This window comes from Synchiropus splendidus, chromosome 10 (genome assembly GCF_027744825.2).
Source record: "Synchiropus splendidus isolate RoL2022-P1 chromosome 10, RoL_Sspl_1.0, whole genome shotgun sequence".
NCBI lineage: Eukaryota > Metazoa > Chordata > Actinopteri > Syngnathiformes > Callionymidae > Synchiropus > Synchiropus splendidus.
In genome coordinates this window covers 13,345,395-13,369,234 of record NC_071343.1, presented here as the reverse complement: position 1 = coordinate 13,369,234, position 23,840 = coordinate 13,345,395, and the positions used below count along the sequence as shown (strand labels likewise).

The following is a 23,840-nucleotide window of genomic DNA, read 5'->3' as shown; positions in this document are numbered from 1 at the left end:
TAGCTTGAAGGTGTTTCCATTATTGTGTCCAACCCCTGTATATTGTTTTAAAACCTATTGCCATTTCACTTTGTAATGTATTTCTGTTTTTCAGAATCAGAATCAGAAAACTTTATTAATCCCTAGAGAAATTCTGTTCATAACATGCTCTGTTCAAAACATATAACTTTAAAATGAAAAAAATATATGTAGTGCAAAAAGCTGTACAAAAATCTTCTAAACAATGTGCAAGAAAATGCAGATTCAAGAACAGAATGAACAGAATATTGTGCCAAAGAATCCTTCACTGTGATTTTTGCAGGGATGAATTGTACATTTTTATTGCCACAGGAAGAAAGGACCTCCTTTGGCACTCAGTCTTTGAGATAGGTAGTCTCAATCTGTTGGTCCTTGTGCTTCTGTATTGGACCAGGTGCTGACGGAGGGAGCGGGTGATGTTGTCCAGGATGCTCCTTAGTTTCAGGAGCATCCTTCTTTCCATAACCGTCTCCAAGGAGTCCAGTTTCACCCCACCACATCACCAGCTTTGCAGATGAGTTTGTTGAGTGTGTTAGTGTCTGCCACCCTTAATTTGCTGCCCCAGCAAAGCACAGCGGACAAAATTGTGCTGGACACCACCGACTCATAAAACATCCTCAGCATTGTCCCACAGATCTGAGCCTCCTCAAGAGGTAGAGACGAATCTGTCCTCAGTGTTCCGAGCCCAGTCCAGTTTATTGTCTATGTGGACTGGAAGATATTTATAGTCCTCGACCGTTTCCACATTGACCCCCAGGATGGAAACGGGGGTCACAGGACACTTGGTACAACATATAAACAGTTTTCCGTGATACACCAATGCCGCAAAACGAAGCCAACTCTGTTCATAATATGCACTTTCACAAAGAAAAGCATCTCTTCCCCAACTGTTGGAATCAAGTGCTCACTGAAAATAGAAGTATTCCTCAGTCAGTAAATCCAAGAAGTGCTGAGTCGGCTGAGAACCGTGACAGTGATCAGTAGGTGCTCTGAAAGTGATTTGTCTGCATCCAAACGTCTCTCTGAGGATTGCTCTCCTGTCGGAGGAAATATGATTGACTGATTGATCCACAGCCTCTTAAAGGGGCAGGTGAGATCCACTGGAACATGAATTCGTGCCTCGTCCACTCACCTGGACTTTCAAATGATGCCACAGCAAAGCAGTAGCATCCAGAGAGGGACAGGAATAATGAGATATTTCCCAAAGAATGACCATCTTAACTAGAGTGCGAACCTGGGAGTTTGTTTCCACGCTGGGTTTTACCCAACTCTTCTCTTTCAGTGAGAATTTTGCTATCAGGTTTTCCTTCAGTATTACTATCGCTATTTTCAACTTCATTTTATTTGTACTAACAACATTTACTACAAACATTTTTCATTGAAACAGTAATACAAATGAAATGGCTGAGTGCGCAGGGCTGTTAACATGAAGATAAAATCCATTCTCTCTTCTCAGGGGCACTAATGATGAAGTCATAGTCACACTCCTCACTCGTCCCATTTTCAGTCGGGAAGACGAGGATATATTAAGTTTAGCAAAGAAAATACTCGCCCACTGAGAAAATCGCTTTTTAAAGGTGGAGTCACTTCATTACATGAGCCAGCAAATTCATATTCACAGTCCAACACATTTGAATATTGAGGTTGGTTACAAGCACATCTGTGTGTAATGACAGTTCTGGAAGAGCGGTCGCCGAAGGTTCTGGTTCATAGACGGACCTGAACCTGAGTATTGAGAAGCTGATTAACGGAGCCTTGAGACTTTTTTCACTCTGCCGTCTTTATTTTCTCACGTCTGGAGAAGCGTGCTCTTGAGCCAGGGGGTTAAATCCAACAGTTCCATGTGGTTTGTGAGTGAATTTATCATGATGATTAATTGGCTTTCAAGTTAAATATCCACTGAGTGATGTCAGGCTGCCAAGCAAATTGACAGGCCTTTAAGGAGAAACAGATTGATTTACACAGCAGCTAATGAATCCCCCTCCACCTCGAAGGGAGGGAAAGGTAAACAAGTCCTTTATTTTACCGCCATCTGCCTGGTCCATGCTGCTGTCTGTGGTGGGTGCTACTGTGATCTTCAGCTGTAAAAGGCAAACACATCTGAACAAGTCAGTTGTAACAACACTGGACATTTAGTTAGTGGGGTTAGAACAAGTCCACAAAAAAAGCCTGATCTGTCATAACCAAAAGACAAGGCTGCAAATAGACTTGTACCGGTTTGTGAGAGGTGTCCTCCTAAATGTAATTTGCCACGAGACACATGGGGTACAGCGCCTTCTCACGGTAGCATCAAAAAAGCTGACAATATTTGGGGGTCTATGAATATATTTGGCTAGGAAAAGATGGTGCCGCCACTATATTTCCTCCCATCAGAGAGAGGCAGCTCATGCTCATAAGACTCGTAGTTTGAATGTCAACTTTTGGATGAATGTTCCTCCAAAATGACCCTGGTCTAAGTCTTACCAACTGTTATTGGCAGCCCGTCATGCACGTTGTCAATTTGTCATTGCTTAGTGTGGAAATGAATGACTGGTGAGTAGCATGAGTCAGCGTTTTATTCCTGTCCATAAAGGTGACTTGAGTCAGAAGGATCTGCTTCCCCTCCGGATTTCATGAGAATCTGTTTACATCGCGGATCAACGCCATCGTTTCCATCTCGTCGCTGCTGATGCGCCGAAAGGTCATAGATGGTGAAAAACAGTAGCTGTGTTTTGATGTTGGGTGGTACCTTCTCTAACCCCCCTGGGCCTCTCTGATCTTGCGAGCAGCTCATTAAAACACCCTCTCCACCTCCACATTAGCATCAGAGTCATGGTCAGACTGCTTTGTGCGCGTTAGAGCTCAAAACAATATCAATAACAACAACAAAAACAATAGTAGCCTTTGGTCCAAGGAGGAGAGGAGGAGAGGATGCAAGAGGTCTTTTGATAATCCACATCAAAGTGGGCCGTTGAAGCAGACGGTGTTTTCGTTGCCTGCATGCCAAGGTCGGCTCTGATCCGGCTCACGTGACTGCTGCGCTCGGAGCAGCTCGGATGGCAGGAGGTGATGCTCTGTCTACATCTTGATAAAAGTCAAACACTTGAAGTAAAAGGATTTGACCCTGGCTGATGTCGAGCTGTTCTCATGATAGTGACTTTTTTCATTTTCCCTGACGCCCAAACACCTGACATTGATGACGCTGGAGTCTGTCTGCACCTAAAATATCCTAGATGTGCGTCTGATCTCCTGCTATTGAGGTGGTTTTTATATTAATAATTGAAAATATGGTATGATGTTTCCCTACCATGGAACGCTGAAACTAAGACCAATGATACAAGATCAAGATAAATATCACCCAAATATAAGTTTTTCAAAAGGCGCATGTGGCTTATCAGTGGTACACATTAACTAGGGTGCGGCTCTATTATTCAACAGTTATCAGTTCTACATTATTCCCCTGCTAAGACTTTACCTATGTGTTTTGTGACAGTGCAAATACTTACAGAGGTGATGTCCAATGATCTCCAATCAGAGCCAGAAAATCTATCAGATACATATCTGAAGCATGTAGTAAACCATGTGTTAGTCCAAGCACATGACTCCTATTGAAGTCCTCCATATTTGCTGTAGCTCTGGCACGTCCTGTACATTGAGAGCTGCCCAGAAACCTGTGCATAGGTAAAATACTCAAGTTAACATGTAATCGATTGAATCAAGTGATGTAATGAATGACTTTTTTTTTCATTAAAAAAACAATTTCTGTTATTAATCAAAACACCTCGGCTTTTCATCAAAGGCTCAAAATGATTCCAACTCACTCGGCCGTCCCACTTTCGTCCCACAGTTGTCACCCATTGTGGCGCCTTGAAGTAGTGTCCTCATTCAAGAAATTGTGTTGTCTGGTTTGGCAGTCTGTGACTATACTCGTTCTAATAGTGGAGGCACTGTGAAGCTAGACATTCATCGATAACCATACATCGATACCATTAATAATTATTAGAAGGTTTGGTTTAAAAAAAAAAGTTTTCTTTTTAAGACTAGATATGAATACAAGCAAGTTATTTTCCGTCAGGTTTTAGTTAGTGCCTGTTGATAAACAGGCTCATATTGAAAATAGATTAGATATTTCTATTGTGTGTGTATTTTAAATCAGAGCAAAATCACAAATATCATAGAGAGCCTGTTAGGTTGTGGTTTCTAAAAAATTGCAGGCATTTTCACCCATTTTTTCCTACTGTAAACCTAATTCTTTTCGTGTCTCTTTTAAACTTGACATCTTTCAGCTCACCACGTCATGTGCAAACAACATGGGGATTTGTTTACTTGGAGAGAATACAAATGCAGTGCAACTGCAAGCGCCTTTTTAGGTGGTTTCCCATAAAATTGTGTAATTGTGATACACACTTCAGATGCAATTCACCTTCTTGTTATTCTAACGAAGCTTCAGCTGTGAAACTAACTGTTTCTGGTGAACAATCAAATGTTAAAAATAGTCCTTTTATCAATCTTCTGTTGTGGGAGTTTCTGCCAGTTACCTGTAGCTCCGCTGCGATTCCGTTCCCCACCAGTCACAGCGCTGAGAATACGTGTTAATTCCAAAGCTGCACGTCGTCACTGACCTGCTGAGTTTGAACATTTCCACCGTGTTTGTTTAATGAGATTCCACTGTCAGGTGTCGCCATTGGCCTGCGTCGCACCAGCGTCTGCCATTGCTCCCACAAAAAGAAAACGAGACACACCAGAGCGAGCTCTCACACAGATCTGATAATTACATTTTGACAGGAAAGAAAATATTGATGTTACAGTTTTACTGAACACGTTCGAAAAAGTTCTGTAATGAGTTATTAAAAGATCAGTCTGCTGCTGTCGAATATGTTGCATTTACTCATTTTGTTTTAATGTGCCTTTTGTAGTGAGTAGAATGATTTACATTTGATGGTGACCATGTCCATCTTGAGTGGCAAAGAGAAAGTTCAAGGAAAATGATGTGCATTTTGGACTGTATGTATCTAAAGTTTTGACTTTTGTGTTTTTTCATAAATTTTTCTTGGTTTGGAAAATGATAATTAATACACAGTAATGACCCGAAACCTGGTGAAACAGTGAGTTATACTGAAAAATGACACAATCTCTACCCAGTAGAGCATGTTTATGTTATATACTGTTGATATACTGAAAGAACGCAACAAACATTTTCATCAAAACAGGGACTGCCGCAATTTCGTAATTTTTGATTGAATTATTTAGGTTTTGGACCAAGCCAATGCTTTTCGGCAGTGAAAATCTTATTTTCTCTTCCATTTTCATGCTAATTACACAGAGGAAACGTTCCCACTGCTGCTATCGCTTTGCCATGAAATGAGTGTGGTGAGATTTGGAAATGTTTTGGTGAAATTGTGGGGATTGGAAAAAGTGTTGACGTCTTGAGATGATTTCAATTGATAGGAATGAGGGTTGTTTTTTGCTCAGAATTCAATTCAGCTTCAGAGAATAATGTTCCAGTTGGATTGTGGTACAGGAAAAATGAGTGTGTGCTGTAATAATCCCAAACATTAAGTCGAGAGCGGGGATCTACTGGGTCACAAGTAGATGAATCAAAGTTCTACAAACCATTTGTATCCCGAGTCGGTTAATATTTCAGCCTGATACTTCCTTCTCTTCCTCCAAACCCACCTGAGAAATCATCCCGACTATAGAAAAGCCCTTTATTACCACACCGACCTCTGTGGGATCTTCAGAGAGAATTCGGTCCATTCATGAAAGGCGCAGAGGCAGCCAGACTCGGGCGGACCGGCCCTTCAGGGACACAGACTGTTTGCCTTGGCTGCTGACTCAGGTCCGGGTACAGGGCTGCAGTTGTCCGAGGCCACAAACTGCAGGACTGCAGGTATTTCCTGCTTAAATTTCTCTGTCATGGCATTTGCGAGAACGCGAGAGGGAAAAACACAGATAAAAAGTTGTCGGACGCCAACGTGAGACGATAAGCGACACCACAGGACCTTGTCACAAGTGCTGAGCTCAATTTTTGTCGGTCCTAAATATGGACTTGGTGAAGCATAACAGGGGACCTCTTACCACTGTATGTATCATTTAAAAACCTAGCGCGAGGAGAAACTCATAAATATGCTATTGACAAAAGAGTGCGTGTGTGATACTGAGACAAAAGAAAACTACCCGCCAGTTTGTTAATTTAACTGGTAGAGGTTAAGTGTTACTAAGGCGCAGAGCTCTGTCACAGATTCCTGAAGGTTCCCAGGATGCAGATCTGCAGATATGACCCATCTTGTCCTGGTTCTCCTGTGAGACCCTCAAAGAAAGGCGAATGGTTGCTGGTGAATGTTTTTCTGTGCCAAGATGAGGCTCTACCCCAATTGTCATAAGGGTGACATGGCACAAGTTGTGTTTGGGTTCTTGTATTTTCAGGAAATGAGCTTCGTCCTTGCAAAAACTGTGATGACGTGTACACTCACTGACCCTGTGTGTGGCTCTGATTAAGTCCCCTCACTTGTGAACATGACTCCCAGATTTGGTTTGTCTATGAAAGCTATTGTTGTTGCATACATCTGCGATGCAAACTAATTCATGGAGAGCGAAGGGTTGCAGGCTGTTGAAATAGAAGAGGTCTCAACACTCGACTGCAACTTCAAGACCTTTTCTTCACAATCTAAATCTGAATCAGGCAACTACAGAAACAAACCGAGTGAGGTGTTTACCGTGACCAAGTCCACTACTTTGATTCGGGCACCCTCAGTTCAACATCCTACAACATCAACAAACAATGATAAATATTGATGGATAGTCAGCCAACAGACTGGTTTAGCTGGTGTAGGTAACCGATTGGATCAGTTTGGTTTCAATAGTGATGTCACTTACGTATATGAATTACTTTTTTTAAATGAAAATTGCAAAAAGAACCTGAAAAAGGAAAAAAAACAGCAGAATGTCACGGTTTCAACTAACGCTTGTATAGAGAGTGTAGGTCAAACAATTAGACAAAAAAAATCATAAAGAAGATATTTACAATTTGTCGCCGCTTACTACTTTTCAAAATGGTGGTGCAGAAATGAAAGCATATCTAGAGGTTCTGAAGAATGATGTGTGTGTGTGGACGGATGTCATTATCTGTCTCGTACTTATCTGTCAACGTACCTTTATAAAAACAGTTAGTGAATTCAAAATGACGATGAATCATATGAAATTATTTTAAAAACATAAACATTTCTGCCTTTTTTCATGTTTCAAGTTTCTCATCCGACTTTCGTATTCTCATGTAACTTGGAGCTTTGCCTGATTACTGTAGTTCTGCAAGAAGATATGGTCTCTGCCGTGACATCACCGGAAAGTTGTCGCTGACGAAACTATATGTTATGTTATGTATTTTTTCTTTTTGTTCAAGTATGTGTAACTCCAGGTTCTAGCGCACATTTGAGCTGAGATTCCACAAGTGTGGAGTGATCAGAGGCCGGTTACAATCTGTAACCTGCTCCAGCAGTCATGAAGATGACCGCTTAACAATGACAGTGAAAGATGGCATGCGGACTAGAACCGGGCATTTTCACTTTAATGAAAAAAAGGTTATTTTATATTAACTTTGTAAGATATTTGTGAGAGACGTTTGCTCGTCCTAAGCATCTTTGCATTATGCTGCTGCCAGCCCCAAACTCCACCAAACCAAATGAGCCAGATGTTTCACGTCTTGTTGGTAAATATTTAGCAATGACTACCAAACCACCACTCCTGCAGCATTAATGGCCATTATGCTAATATGAGTGGACACTTAATCCTGAGAAGTCTCTCCTTGTGCACACACCTGCTCCACCTGACAACACGCAAATATGAGTCCTAAAATTCTGCCTGTTCATCTTCTCCTCTTTTGGCTGCGGTTCAAATACGCCGCCTGGGATTAATGAGTGTGATTTTGGCACATTTGCTTGTTCATGTGAAACATCAGCCTGGTGTGGTTGCCAACTTCTGCAGCTGAGTATGGTGGTATGATTGTTAGAAATACTAAATACTAGTAGTATGACTTACAAAGCAGTAGTTGTAAATGGACAGGATGCTGTTTTAAGAGAAAGTGGTTGTTACTGAGTGAAAGCTGAGAGTCGTGGCAGCTGATATTAACACTTACAATACTGATAGTGGAAGTAGATGTCATTTTAGTAGGAGCAGCTTTAGCAGTTAGGTCTTTGTTACGCCACAGCTGTAAGAATTCATAGTGACCGTAACATCAATTAGTCCTGACTCATCATCTTTCAATCATCCTGGTACATCAAAGGCGCTGTATACACACTGTATTCTTCAAGGGAATGTAACACACACTTGAGTCGTATCTCTCTGCCCTGCCTCCCCTTGTCTCTCCTTCTCCCCTCCGTGACTTGCTCTCCCTCGTATACAAACACACAGCAGGGGTTTGTGGGTAGAGACTCACGCTGCGAAGGATCTCTGTGACTCGGGGAGAGCTGAAGGTCAAACACTCTCATGATCAGCAGTGCGGGATGACTCTGAATAGGAATACAAAAGCACTGGGGGAGACAAACTTCTGATTCTTTCCGCAGTGTGTTTAATGTGGACAGACAATTCAGAGCGCACTATTCTGTAAACAAAATGTGAAGGCAATAGAAGTGGTATTTCATATACGTAGTAGCAGTATTAATACATTTATGTTGATAGTTTTGTACTAAGTAACAATTGCGTGAGTGTAACAAAAGGTAGCAATGTAACTCAAAGTTTTAGTATTTGTCACGGAACTAATACTAGCTGGCGTCACAGTGATCAGGTTGTTATTTACAATCTTTTATTGCAGTACATTATATATATATATATATATATATATATATATATATATATATATATATATATAGTGCAGTAGTTGAAGTGAGATAAGTGAGATCTTGTCTTGCCAAGCCTGTGATCATCTGAGTGGCACTTGAAGTGGGATCATTTCTTCTCATAGTGATACATGGAATAGAAGTAGGTTAAGTTTTAGTCGCAGCAACATTGGTAGTAGTAATCGTGGCAATAGCAGCTGCAAGGGTTGGTAACACATGCAGCGTTTTTTGAATACCTGGTGATCTACGCTGTAACGTTACAGTAGTTTAAGTACAGCAGTAAATGGCAGCTGCATTAGAATATGACAGTCCTTGCCCAAAGGTTCCTCGGCAGCGCCCACCAAGTGTCATGTGATTCACTCCATTAACATGAAATGAAGCGGTGTCTTTAGAAGAGACTCTGCCAGCACAGATCTGGGACGGTACTGAGTGGACATGATGACATCACGTGCTTCTGCTTCATGGTCTCCTCCAGGCATCAGATCCTGGACCGACAAAGTCTGAAAATCATCTGTTTCTTTGAATGGAAATCCTCCTGCAGCCCAGATGGAGACTCTTTCCTCTCTTTCCTTCTTTTCATTTTTTTTGGCTGGCTACATTTGCATATTTCCAAAAGTCTACCAAAGAAAATAGCCGTAGGGTAGAAATAGGCGATCTGCATATTGAAGACTCAACAGAGCGGGGGGGGGCAAGCGGGGGACTGAGGGGGGGGCGATTGACGCAAGGGTGATCAGAACGAAACAATGACGCCAATTAGGTGGCACTATTAGGAATATTATTGATTTAAGTGTTCGCTTCCTCTGTGCCAGTGCTCGCAGCAGCAGCACGGAGGGAAGAGGAACGAGGGAGCAGAAAGTAAAAATGTGCATCATAAGAAGGCCTCTTCACCCAGCTTCCTTCATGAATAACAAATAGAGGAGCGGCTGCTGTGACCAGCCAACACATGAAAAACATTAGTGAGTTCCCCAAAATTCTCCCTCTGCACCGAGCCTCTGAACAACTGCAATTCACAGGAACCTCCATGATCATTTCACCCACTTTAATTCATTCATGATTATTGGATAATTTAGCAAAGCTGCTGTCCTGTTGCAGCCCATAACCAGAACGTTTTACATTCACTTTGATGGCAGCATTGTTAGCCTCTTAAATCTGAACGGGTAAATGTGAATGTATTAAATTTGTGAATAATTTATCATCATATTAATTTAATAATCATTGTTGTGATAAACTGTATCACTAGTCGAACACCCAAATCCAACTGTTTGTAACAACATCATGTTCGACTGCATCCTCCGTCAGGTCAGGGAACCGCTAGCAAACATGAAAGCATCAACATCTGTTTTGTGTTTCAGACCTTTGTGTTTTTACGTTTCAATTCTCCTCTTTCATTCCATATATTTTATCCAATTATTTTGAACATTTTAATTTAACTCAGCTTTAATCCTGCCTCATGAAGTTTCTGTGAAAGTGTAAAATGAAGATTACTCTTCAAAAAGTTAAGTTGGACTTGTCTGTTGCATTAAAGATTTTCCCTTTCTTGTTTTTACTGATGCTTCAGTTTCTTCCTTCATTAATAATTAACTTTTACATAACTTATTCAGTATTTCTATTCATTATATTTTATTTCAATTCTTAATTTCTTGTTTTTCCCTTCTTTTTAATCATTTTCTCAAACAATTATGTATTATGGTGCTGAGTGCATTTTTACATGGTACAATGTAGTGCATTAAATAGACCGTGATATGAAGTAATGCATTATATTGGCAGATTTTTTACATTTACATTTTTCAAATAAAAATATCTGTAGTTGCATAGTTGTCTATTGTCTTTGTTGAATATTGAACAAATTGAAAGTTACTAGAACAGTTCTTTTACACTTGAGATTAATAAAACAAAATGTGTTTAAAAAATTGCATTATGTAGCAAAAATGGGGTTAGATAGGGTTATTACTGTAAATCACATGTCTACAATTTCTTAAATACAAAAGGGTATTACTCAGAAAGCAAAGTGCAACCTTATAATTCCAACTATAATAATCTCCACCAAGTACCTTTAATATAATTTTGTCCCTACTACATTTTGGCTTCAGCACAGACTCTCCTTTTTTCTTCTTCTCCAGTTCTTTTGAGAACTGGGTGTTTTGGGCTTTCAGAATTTGGGGTTTGATAAGTTGGGGTCTGGTTTCTCCAAAAACCCTCGAGCAAAGTGAACCTCCTACTACTGTAGAAGCTGTTCCTCAACAGCACCCTCGATCTTCCACACCACCGTCTCCCTTAGCTGCACCCCGTTGTGTCCTTTCTGTTTTTGAGATCATTATTTCTTCGTGTTTTTGCCTCTGTTTTTGTGAGCCGTCCTTCTCCTGAGACGACCTGCCTCGCCCTCATGTCATTCACTTGTGTCACACTGAAGTGTCGACTTAAATTTTTAGCTCATGTTTCACTTTATGTCTGACGTGACTCGAAGTCCTGATCACAATCTGGCGTGAAAGTTATGAACCTATTATGCATGATACAGGTGCAAAGTCATTGCTTCGAAGAATTATTGCCTTTATTTTACAAACTAAGCTACAGGGTCCAGAGGTTTAAGACATCAGAACAAAGGAAGACGGAAAGTAAATTCAGCATTGAAATAAATGTAAACCAGGAATATATATGACTTATACGGAATAATTTTCTGGCATAATAATATTGAAATCACCTAAACATTTAAAGCATTTGAACTAAAACGTATATGAGGAGCAAAATCAATTACAAAAGTGAACTAACTAAAAGGATCCAGTCACTCGCTCTCAAATATGAAAAATAAACGACTTTGATGCAGAGATGTATTTTCCCATGATGATATTATGAACATGCAATACATGACAATAGGAAGTTCTTACGTCAGGATGTTAAATGTTGTGGCATGTTAGGTAAATAAACATTGGTGTTTGACTGATATCATAACATTTTGAATGTTAAATGAATCCCATAAGTATTGTCTTATAGCAACATAAATATCAAAGTGATACACAAAAGGTTGTCAAATGCATGTGCACATTTATTTTGAAAGTTCACGTTGTGATAATGAACTTGGATAATGTTTCGCTGAGTATAATTAGAAACACTGAGACGTTTTTTCAGATGTTTAAAATGTGTCCAGGTAAGGAGACAAAAAGGCTAAAAAAAAAATAAAGTGTATTTATATTAAACACTCTCTAATGTTAAACACTTGTCTTCGTTTACAAGCAAATGAATGGAGCTCTGAGAGGAGCCGTTTTAAATCAACTTGCTGAGTATAACCAGAAAACACTGTTTCAATTTGAATGAAAATATAGTTTTCTTACAACGTGAACATCGTGCGATGTTGACAGATACGCGCACGCTGACAAACTAACACATACACACACGCACTCGCAGCGCATCCAATCAGCGCAAACTGCGCACCGCAGTTGTGTTGTAATTGGATGGAGACGCAGTGGAAGACACACACTTTGGCACAATGTAAACACACGCTCGTCTCCTCTGCTCCGTGGAGGACGCACACGGAGAGAGAGTGAACCATCCACGGGAGAAGGAGCGTTGTAAGTGTTATCATTTTAATCAGGTCCAAATAGGGAGTGCGCCTCGTTTGCGCGCGGAGTCCCAGAAGTCGGAGGATTACGCGCGACGGAGAAAGTTTCCAACGACTCCTTTTTACGCACAGAAATGTCAGAAAGCGTGAGTGGACACTTTTCTCTGTCAGAATCAAAGTTTGGCGGACTTTAAGGAATATTTTTGAGTGAGGAGCGTCACTTTTGAAACCAGCAGAAGATAGAATACCCGTCCAGATTTATGATTTGGGGCATGGCCACTGCCACTTCCAGTCCGTACCTGGCCAGCAGCAGGATTCTCCCCGGGCCAGTCCTGCACTCCGACCGCAGGAGCGCGGCCATGCAGCCGGTCACCACCACCAGTGGGTACAGAGGCGACCCCGCCGTGAAGATGGTGCAAAGTGACTTCATGCAGGGCGCCATGGTGGCCAGTAACGGGGGCCACATGTTGACCCACCAGTGGGTGACCTCGTTGCCGCACGCAGCAGCCGCAGCGGCCGCCGCAGCTGTGGCTGCAGTCGAGGGAAACTCTCCGTGGGCTTCCAACTCTCAACCGCAGGATCTGAAGCGAACCAGGGACGAGCTCCACTCGGGCTCTCACCTGCACCACCACCGGTCTTCCTCACACCTAGGACACCACCAGTCGCACCCGGGAGGCTGGGGAGGCACCACCAGCGTCACTGACACGCAGCAGCAGCAGCTTGTCTACTCACAGCCCGGTGGCTTCACCGTCAACGGCATGCTGAGCTCCCACGCCGGGCAGAGCCTCATGCACCCGGGGCTCGTACGCGGAGAGTCCCCTGAGCTGGACCACCATCACCACCACCACCATCACCACCAGCATCTGCACCAGCACCACGGCGTGGGGCACGAGCAGCACTCGGACGAGGACACGCCGACCTCCGACGACTTGGAGCACTTCGCCAAACAGTTCAAGCAGCGACGCATCAAACTGGGCTTCACGCAGGCGGACGTGGGTCTGGCTCTCGGCACCCTGTACGGCAACGTCTTCTCCCAGACCACCATCTGCCGGTTCGAAGCCCTCCAGCTCAGCTTCAAGAACATGTGCAAGCTGAAGCCGTTGCTCAACAAATGGCTCGAGGAGGCCGACTCCACCACCGGGAGTCCCACCAGCATCGATAAAATCGCCACGCAGGGCAGGAAGCGGAAAAAGCGCACGTCCATAGAGGTGAGCGTCAAGGGCGCGCTGGAGAGCCACTTCCTCAAGTGTCCAAAGCCTTCAGCGCAGGAGATCAACTCACTGGCGGACAATCTGCAACTGGAGAAGGAGGTGGTGCGGGTTTGGTTCTGTAACCGGAGGCAGAAGGAGAAGCGCATGACGCCGCCGGGACTCCCACGCACGCCCGAGGACGCCTATTCTCAGGTGGGCAGCATCGGCGCGGACACGCCGTCACCTTCCATAGACTGCAAGAGGATGTACAGCGACACGTGAAACTGGTCGACAATGACTGAAAGCCTTTGACTCTTTTCACACCATGATCCAAGTGCTGGGCGGTTTCACGGTGTTTATACTCAATTAGTTTAAAAAAAAAAATTGCTTTTTTCTTATTTGATTAACTGGCACTTTTTTCTCACCGCAATTCTGCTCTGGAGAGAATCAATGTTGATATTTATATTTTAGCAAGAACAATGGTGTGATAATATGAGTCTCTTTCTTTAGCTTACAACTTTTTTAGGGACAACAATCCTAATCATGGAGCCTGTTTGACACTGCCACTCACATACAAATCAAAAGGAAGACTGGAGAAGTTGTGTTGGACTTCTTCAACAGACTTGCTCGGCATCATTCAGAGACAGGTTTGGGAATAGATTGTGTAGCCTTCTCTAACTGAACGGAACTTTTATGTCTTCAAAGTGATCCTCATTAACTGTGTCTTCAATACGTTTTCCTTCCCGTTTTCTCTTCTCCTCCTCGCCTCAATAAAATACCAGAACTCCTGTCTTACCTTTAACAAAAATATTGTTCCCATTCAGTTGAATTATGTTGTGGAGAGATATGCAAACATAAGAGATTCCATCTACTAACTATAACTTACCACTCTAAAGTGAATTTTAATTCATCACCTTAATAAAGCAGAATGACACTTTTTAACTTTATTCCCCTACCTCTCAATTCTGCCGTTCTTCTCCTTTAACTGTTTCGCATCATTGCTTAGCGCCATTGCCGTTGTCCTTTAAATTAATGTCTTGCTTTAACTGAAGACCTGAATTCTGTAGAAAGCGGTGTGCCGCCCAGCACTGGTCCTGATCCACGATTCTTCATGTTATATTTGTGTATTCACTTGGGAATATTTTACATCTTGCACTATTAAGCAACATCTGGAACCAAACGAAAACTTTTGCATATATGACTTAGACAGCTTTATTTGACATGTTTGAACAAGCAATAATTTCACTTCATTTAAAAGCTCCTTTTGTCACCTTTGTGCGCCGGTAACGTTTTCGTTGTGACTCTTCACTATCCTCATCTCCTTAATATCATACATATGAACTGCATAGCGATACGTCCCATTGAGTGTTTAAATGTATTCTTGTGATGATTTGGACTATTTATTGTTGTTTTTCCATTGTTCATTTCGAATAAAACTGATCCAAATGAAAGAACTCTCTTCTTTTATTATGGCTGTTGAGATATTGCATTTACTAGTATGAAATTAATGGCAACTCCTTTGGTCAGTAATGTTTAAAAAAAAGTAAATTAAATGCCAAATTAAAATGAAAATAACTCTTTCCCATAGTATATATTTGAGTATATTTTGTGTTTTATTATGTTAATACTAAATTTTAGAACTTAAGCAAGTCACTTCATATATTTTTTATTATTTTGTTGTATTTTGTTTGTTTGTAATTTGTTTCTAAGATTGCATTTTGCATATTTTCTTATTGATATGTGTGTTTAATGAATGGCAAGTGAAGTAGTGGATAGATGTGAGCAATAAATAAATAAATCATTGAGTAGTCACAAATGAGTATATAGATATCAAATGTATTCATATTAAAACAAGGAATTCCTAAATAATATTGAAGATCAGAAAAATCCCGTATGTAAAAGCATATTGAACATTACGTTTTAGATGTGTTTGATCTTTAATAAATATGAAATTAAAATTAAAGGTATTAAATGTCATGAAAAAATAAATAAAACAAAAATAGTGACCCATAAAAATGTATGAAATGCACAATTTATAACTTTAAAAGAATAGTATTGTAGAGACAGATACAGATGTTACAATGAATGGCAAAATCCAGAAATATTATCACAGTTTAAGTCTTGGTCGCGCCATAAATTCATGTCTTTATTCTGTTATTTATTGACTTTCCATTTGTCAGTCCAACGGATGAAGATGATCAAGTGATCTACAATTAACAGGAAAAAACAAATTCTGATGGACTGCATAAGAATAGCGACATTTTAGGGGCACACTTGATTAATGAAACAGTGAAATAGGAACTCTCCTCATAATTTCATTTTGAAGATCAGACCCTGTTTTTTTCGCTGATGGTGTCCGCACAGCCGATCACCGACGGTTCATTGCGAGCGCATGAACCATCATATCTTCGAACAATGCTGAAGTTGCACCTCTCTTTCCAGCAGGTTAGGGTCATCGAAGCCTGAGACACTCCTCCTGGATTTCTCCATAGAATGCAACTTCATTTTGGAGTCGTGCTGACTGATGAATTCCAGATTTGAATCTGTCTTGAGGCAACTCTGGGTTTGGACCTGAGTGGAGCCTGTACTGTAAGTTCTCCAGTGTATGTGTGGGTTTCCTCCCAGCCCTCTGGTGTTGTTCCATAGTGGCGTTTGTCTGCGTTTCAGACTTTTGTGTCCTAGGATAGTCTGCTGTCCTGTCCAGGGTGTCCCCTGCCTGTCCCTTAAATTAACTGGGACTTTTTTTTGTGTGTGTTTGTTTGTGTTTGACCTTATCTATCCTAATGAGGACCAGTTTCAGAGTCCTGGTTAAAGTTAGCCATGTGTTTTGGCTGGTTAGGTTTCGGGTGAGAGGCTGGGGAAAGCATTATGGCAGTGAGTGGACCCCACAAAGATGGTGTGACAAACCGGCATGTGTGTGTTGAACTCAGAACTAACCCTCCAATGAGTCAAAGGAACTGTCCAGCGGGGGGCATCAAATACACTGAATCTCAGATCACATTTGGATATATCCAGGAGTTAAAAATTTTCAGTTTCATTTTATTTACAACAACCTAGTGCAACATGCTCTACTCCGAGTTTCTCCCAAGTGATGTTGCTAGATTTTATTTCAGATTAAAGTACAATTCCGATTGTTGGAGAAAGTGTGTTGCTGTATACAAAGTCAAAACTTGAAATCATGCTCTGTCAAATTGACTTCAGTTGTCGCTCTGGTACAAACATCCCTGTTCCTCCGCCTCATCTGAGGCAGAACCGTTTTTGTTCCACCGGTTCCTGCTTCACATCACAACCGCTGCTTTAATTGGCTCTAATTGTTTTAAAGGGTTTGTTTCACTGGCACTTTACATAAACTCATTACTGCATGATAATCAGCTCGTCAGAGCAGTCACACTCTCACGCTGGAGCCATGTGCTCAACACACCAACGCTCACCCAGTCATGACTTTGACAGGATGCACCTCTGTTCTCAACTTTCCTGCCGTTTCTATTGCTTTTCTTTTGCTTTTGTTAATTTGATTCATCCAAATGCTGTTCCACCTTAAATCAGTTGACATCCTTTATTGATCCCTTTTTTATGTATTTAATTTTTATGTTTATGTTTTTTTTTGGTTTTTTTTTATAAACGTAGGGGTCAAATGGATTGGAAGTGAAACGTGTACCTTGATTTTCAGGGATGAAGTCTCCCCGTCCTCAGACCAACATGGCCACAATGGTGGACACATAAATGCAGTGTGTGTGAGTGTGTGTGTGTGTGTGTGTGTGTGTGTGTGTGTGTGTGTGTGTATGCGAACTTGTAAAGCTATACCTGTATGTGGTGGTCCCCAGGAGGTTGAGCCTCAATTCCAGGATTAAAACTTCTTCATTATAATTGTTTTAGTTTAGTTTAGTTTAGGTCCTGGTTAAGGTTAGCCATTTGTTTTGGATGGTTAGGTTTAGGGTGAGAGGCTGGGGAAAGCATGAAAGTCAGTGAAATGTCCTCAGAACACGCAAAAACACGACCGGGTGTGTATGTGTGTACACGCGATGCACGTACATGTGCAGGGTCACTGGGCTGGAACCGGTTTGATGGACATGTTCACACTCGGGTATGATGCCAATTTAGACAAGCAGAGTAAATCAGCTTTCAAGCGGAGTTTGTGAAAGCGCTCGGCGTGTGTGCGCGCATGTGTGTGCGAGAGCTCTGGAAACACCAGATTTTGTTCAATTAAAAAAAAGTAATTAATTACTAGTCGTTGAAAAAGTTGTCACCTTAGATCGTGATCATGATCGGTTACAAAAACTACCTCTGTAAGACACGTTGTAATACAACAAATTTCACCGCCATTGTCGCGTGTTGGCGGGAATAGGCAGTGCGGTTTTGCCATCTTGTGGCTCTAACGATTACTGCACCCACAGGTGAGACCCACAAGATAGGGAAATACTGATATATTTTGAGTTTAAAATTGAAATAAAAATAACGAAAAAATGAATGCGTTGTTCGATACCCGTATATTTCTTCAAATGGCAGAGCGAGATACCATTTGTTTCATATACATTTTCAAGAAAATAGAGGCAATAATACAGTGGCTTATTATTTCTACATTTCCCATCCACCCAACTCTCTTCTACTTCCCATATCCGCGAGCCTCATTAATTGTCTTCCGAATTAAAAATGTTCCAGTTACTAAGAAGGATGGATGATGATCAGCCGTAAAATCTTAAAACCTGAATCCAACGCCATGTCACAATAACTCGTTGGTCTTCTTCACAAGTCATTTGGACAGTGGTGTGGTCCTGCGTGGGTTGCGTGGAGACCAAAGTCATCCGCAGGAGACTCGGAGAGGAGGCCTCCTTTGCATACAGTACATGAGGGAAAGTCAGGTTGCGGTGCTTGGAAAGGATGTGAGGATGTCGTCTGACCTTGCTCTGGAGATTCTGCATGCATGTCAGGAGGGGAGGAGGCTATGACGTGTTGTCACTAGGTGGCGCTTGCTCATACGGAAAGGAGATTGGGTTACGTTCGCAATTTGGCTGCAAATACATGCATTATTTATCACAATTTAAGTACGCCTTTAAGTACAAATGGACCACATATCACTATGTAACATGTATTTGCTGAGCATTTATTTACTAAATTCAGCCTAAATCAGAATAGGTTTACCTATCCGATCCTAGTGCGTTGTTGTACCGTAGTTTCAATGCGTTTATGTTTTGTCAGTCAAACGTGACAGTGGTGAAAGTGATGCTCCTCGTCGCCTCTAAATAGCTCCCTGCGCCTTTAAGTGAACTTCCACCTGCTCTGATGACGTCAGCAGACGCACAACGACGTTGTATGCGGCTGGAAAAATGTACAAAGTGGAATGTTTCTTTCAAATCTCGTCACGAAGCGAACGATAAGTCATCCTCAGGAATTGTAGGCGCAACTATGGAAGGTCATGGACCTTCGTAATGACAGCACGGTAGGACTGTCTGATCCGTTTCCACTGTTCGAGAGAGATTCAATCGCGTTTGATGCTGTGTTCACCGTAAATACTGAACGCTACCGTGACATGTGTCCTGACATGTCACTGTTAAAATGTGTAAGCCGATGTAAAACACTGACCGAGATTCATATTTGAGTTGTATTTGAGGGCGTACGTCGTTCATAATGGATCGATGTGTCAACTACCGTTTGTGATTCAAGAAAATGTGTTGTGTAATTGTTGAACGATATCTAATCTTATGTGGATGTGAACATACGTTAGAAACTGAATACATCCAGTGGGAAAAAAACATACAAATACTCCAACAATGTTCAACAGATATGTTGAACTTTTTCAAAACGTTTCACATCTTATTCTTGAATATATTAATACACGTGTGTATTTTTCTAAATCGACTGACAAAAGTTCTGTCTTAAAAATCGGGATGCAGTTAACGTTTTTTATTTGTAAATGGAATTAATATTGATTATAAAATCAGGTAATTGAAAGACTATGCATTTTTCCATGCCTTTCAGTCATGATTAATCGAATTTGTGTGAGCCGAAGTGCCATGCAGAAACTAATTTGTCACAGCACTGAGGATGAGAGTATGGATGCTTGTTTCCATGGCGCCACTGACCCTGTTGTCATGACAACCAGCAGCTTCAGACGAGCTGGATTTATGTAAGAATGCATCCAGAGAGTCAGCCATTGTTTGGTTGCAACAGTTAAGGTCACATTTTCTCAGACAGTCTTGATTTCAGAGATGAATGGCTTAATAACAAGATGTTTCTTCAGTTGAGTTATTTCTCAAACAGAATAATGACACAGATATTGTTGCATTGTGAGACTTTACTCCACACGTATATTCCTAACTCACAATGCGTATTCACTGATAGCTTCTGTTGTTTCCTCTCTACACGCCTCTGAATTATTATTTTGCATTTAACTTATGCTTAATATACTTACTAATATTTTTGCTTGCCTTTTGTGTTTCCCCTTTTTGTCTTTTGATTCTATATAGCATTCTGCATAGCATTTTTGTGCTAGCAAACTGGGGGCCGTTTTATTTGTTGCTTTCACTTACTGGTCTCTATTATTGTCTTTTCTCTTTCATTGCCCAATTCTAGTTCAGCTGTCGAGGCCGATCTGGCTGAGGTGACTTTGTTTTCCCACCACATGGGGGCGTCCACGTCAACACTCGACCTGAGGCTTCTTCAGGAGCTGCTCCTTTAGCGCCATCCAGCCATGAACTGCGGGTGTGTACTCTGTATTTGCTATTATCATGATACAGGGAGGGGCGCGTCTGAAGTGGGGGGGGGGGGGGGGGGGGGGGGTGTTTACTCTGTGTCCTCGTGTGCGTGTCATACGTTCATTGTTAGCATGACCCAGGCTGCACATTTCTCCTGCAAATGAGGTAAGTTAATTATATCACTCTATTATAGCTATTATTGCATCGGGATGGCGTCGCATTCATCCGCAGATCTTGTGTTTTTTATTGGATTTAGACGGTTTTGCTCACCATTTCACAAATCTTCCAAAATAGTTCTTTAAATTATTGTAATAGAATTAACAATGTTTTCAGGAAAAATGTTCGTCTGGGAAACCACATAAAGGAGGAAGTGTAACATTAGATATGAAGCTGGGAGCTGAGGGGTGTTGGGCTGCTTTGCTCCGCCTGATGCCACCTTGATCCTGTAAATCGATTGAAGAACGATGTCTTCTTTTGCACGATGCCACTGCAGGGACCTGGTATGTGGACGGCTCGCTGACGTGAGAACCTGCTGCTGGCCTTCTGATTGAGCTCGATCTTCAACATGGCGTTCTGCAATGCGAGCATTCTGGACGGCTGTGAGTTCATGGAGCTGGACGGCGTGGACCAACCGGTCAGCAGCCTTCCATCGGACCCTGGCACCCCTCTCATGTCTGTCGCTCTCCGTGTGACCCTGGCCGCCGTCATGAGCTTCATGATCACCATTGGCTTCCTGGGTAACGCCATAGTGTGCCTGATAGTTTACCAGAAACCGGCCATGCGCTCAGCCATCAACCTGCTGCTGGCCACCCTGGCCTTCACCGACATCATGCTCTCCTTGCTCTCCATGCCCTTCACTGCCGTCACCGTTGCCAGTGGCGAGTGGAGTTTTGGGAGCAGCTTCTGCCGTGCGTCCATCATGCTTTACTGGCTGTTCGTCCTGGAGGGTGTGTCCATCCTCCTCATCATCAGCGTGGACCGCTTCCTCATCATCGTGCAGCGGCAGGACAAGTTGACGCCTCACCGGGCCAAACTGCTGATCGCTGGCTCGTGGATGCTGAGTGTTTGTGTGTCGCTGCCCTCACTCGTCGGGTGGAGGACAAGCACGGGGGACGTCCAAGTGCAGCAGTGTGTGCTGGGCTACAGCGAGTCTCTAGCAGATCGTGGCTACACGATACTGCTTGCTGTGGTGGTTTTCTTTGTCCCCTTCTCGGTCATGCTCTACTGCTACATGTGTATCCTCAACACCGTTCGGCGGAACACGCTTCGTATCCACAGCCACACCAGCGAACACTCCTGCCTGCCTTCACGCAACCCAGCCAACAAAATGCGGCTTAACGGCCTACAGCGCCCCCCTCAGATCAAGGTGGACATGAGCTTTAAAACGCGAGCCTTCACCACCATCCTCATCCTTTTTGTGGGCTTCTCGGTGTGCTGGCTGCCTCACACGGTGGTCAGCCTGCTGGCCGTTTTCAGCCGACGCTTCTACACCAGCTCCGTGTTCTACCCAGTCAGCATCGGCGCGCTGTGGCTCAGCTACTTGAAGACGGTTTTTAACCCCGTCATCTATTGCTGGAGGATCAGGAAGTTCAGAGAGGCCTGTCAGGAGTTCATCCCCAAAAGCTGCAGACTTTGTCCCAGGGTGGCGGGACGAAGCCGAAGGAGAGTGAGACCCAGCAACATCTATGTTTGCAGTGAGAGCCAGTCCACAGTGTAGCTGTGGCCATCAGACTTTATGAAACCACCCTCTGCGCATCGCTGGATGGTTTGCACTTTCAGATTTGTTTGGTCTTGGGTGGTACTGTGGTCCCCTTCTACGGAAAAAATGAGGACCACTTGTATTACTTTCTTTTGACATTAGCATCGCAATTTTCACTCTCATGAGAACTGAGGCCATTCGGTTTTCATCTGCTCATTGTGTTATATCGCACAGTTCTGACTTTGGCCCACAGAGTGATCTCTGTACTTGTCCGACCATCTTCAATGTTGTTGCTGAAAAGAAAATTGATGGCAATTTCTGGTGTGCAATTAAGATAGTAATAGCACTTGTGAAAAAAATGCTGCTTTGGCCAAGTTCTTTGGTGTGTTACAAAATGTTGGAAATGTTGTACTGTGGCAGTGTAAGTAATTGACTGCAAGATGGATTCTTTTATTATTTTTGTTATCGATTTCTTATGTTAAACTTGGTATGTCTCAAATGAGATTTCCAGCGTTTGTTCTTGGAGGTCCACACAACAGCTGGGAGTGCTGCAGTTCAAAATAACAAAGGATTCACTTTTCTATCCAATGAGGAAGTTTGAGGATGGGCATGTTATTTTTTTTTTCAAACCTTTTGAGAGAAAAGTCAAATATAGTTTTTTTGGCATAATTTTTGGGATCGTATTTTCAACCCAGGTCTGGAATTCCTTAGGTGGCGCCTGCTTGTGCGAGTTTTTGGTGTGCAACCAAATGTTGATCATTATCGTGCAATAAATCATCTTTTATTGTTAATAGTTTGAAACGCAAATAAGATAAAATAAATGACTGAAGTATGTTTATGGTTATCATAAGTAACAGAAAAAAACAATATTGTTATGAGACTGTTAAAGTGATGTGATTGTTTTTTTCTGCTTCACTCTTGTTGACATACGCAGTAACTTTCATTCTGCAGAATAAGAACATTCAACGAATAATAAACAGAATATAATTATTGCACACAGACTTTTTTAATGTCCTGTTGTTTATTTATTTATATATATATATTTTATTTTAATTTAATTTAATATATATATATTTTTTTTTAGCTCAGGAAACATTTTACTTTTTTTTTTTATTACTGCAGAAGTTGATATTCTTTTAAACCATTAGGGGTGCCATAGTTCTTCACCTCCACCTGGAGTGTTCAACGTGAGTACTCTTGTCAGTTTGTAGATGAGACTCTGGAGCAGTGCATTATGGGACTCCTGTCAGTAGTTGTAGTGCTTTTTATCAGCACACCATTAGTAATTGACATCCTGAAATGATGGAATGTTAGATTATATTCCTTAACAGGAGCTGTGTGCTGTAGATGATGCATTCATCCCTGCAGCTTTTTTCTGCGTGGTATAGTCAAAGAGAGCAGACTCTCTGGGGCAAATAAAAGTACTTGGTCTCTAATAGAGAAGTTACAAAGTACAACAATGGAAACAATAACATCAAAATGTGTTTGATGATCCAACTTAAACAACACCAAGCTGCAAGACAAAAACGTGGGCAGAACAAAGCTTGGTAATGAAATGATAGTTATGCTGGAAGCAATGTTGAGGAAGAGCGCAAAGGTTTGATCCTGCGATTATCCAGGGATGTTTCATGTGGTTACTTGAACTCTCGTCACTTGAAACGTCACGTTGAAGTGATATCATCAAAAAGTTCTCACTAACATGTGACAACGCCCCCTCAGCTCAATTGAATTACGAGTGGAATGAAATAATCTCTTGCTCTTATTCAATTACCATCATGTGGACACTACGTGGAGAGACACCAGACGACTGTCAGAGATCAAATCTTAACATGATCGCTCACCATGTCGGGGCCTTGGTCGGTCCAGTCCTCCACTTTG

General features: G+C 42.0%; 2 protein-coding genes across 8 annotated transcripts in view; both read left to right on the top strand.

Moving 5' to 3' along the window:
* gpr45 (G protein-coupled receptor 45) overlaps positions 1 to 22,955 on the top strand; it is a 43,306-nt gene extending 20,351 nt beyond the window's left edge. For 3 of the 7 annotated variants that reach the window (XM_053878076.1, XM_053878075.1, XM_053878080.1), the window contains 2 exons: positions 20,142 to 20,270; positions 20,757 to 22,955. In XM_053878076.1, coding sequence (XP_053734051.1) covers positions 20,829 to 21,980 — 1,152 coding nt within the window. In that variant the 5' untranslated portion in view covers positions 20,142 to 20,270; positions 20,757 to 20,828 and the 3' untranslated portion in view covers positions 21,981 to 22,955. The other 4 variants (XM_053878077.1, XM_053878081.1, XM_053878074.1 and 1 more) reach the window with 4 other exon arrangements.
* Positions 12,358 to 15,121, top strand: LOC128766437 (POU domain, class 3, transcription factor 3-A-like). Its single transcript, XM_053878073.1, has one exon. It carries the CDS (start codon positions 12,642 to 12,644, stop codon positions 13,851 to 13,853), a length of 1,212 nt encoding a protein of 403 aa, XP_053734048.1. The 5' UTR covers positions 12,358 to 12,641; the 3' UTR covers positions 13,854 to 15,121.
* Positions 22,956 to 23,840: the final 885 nt, after the last annotated feature.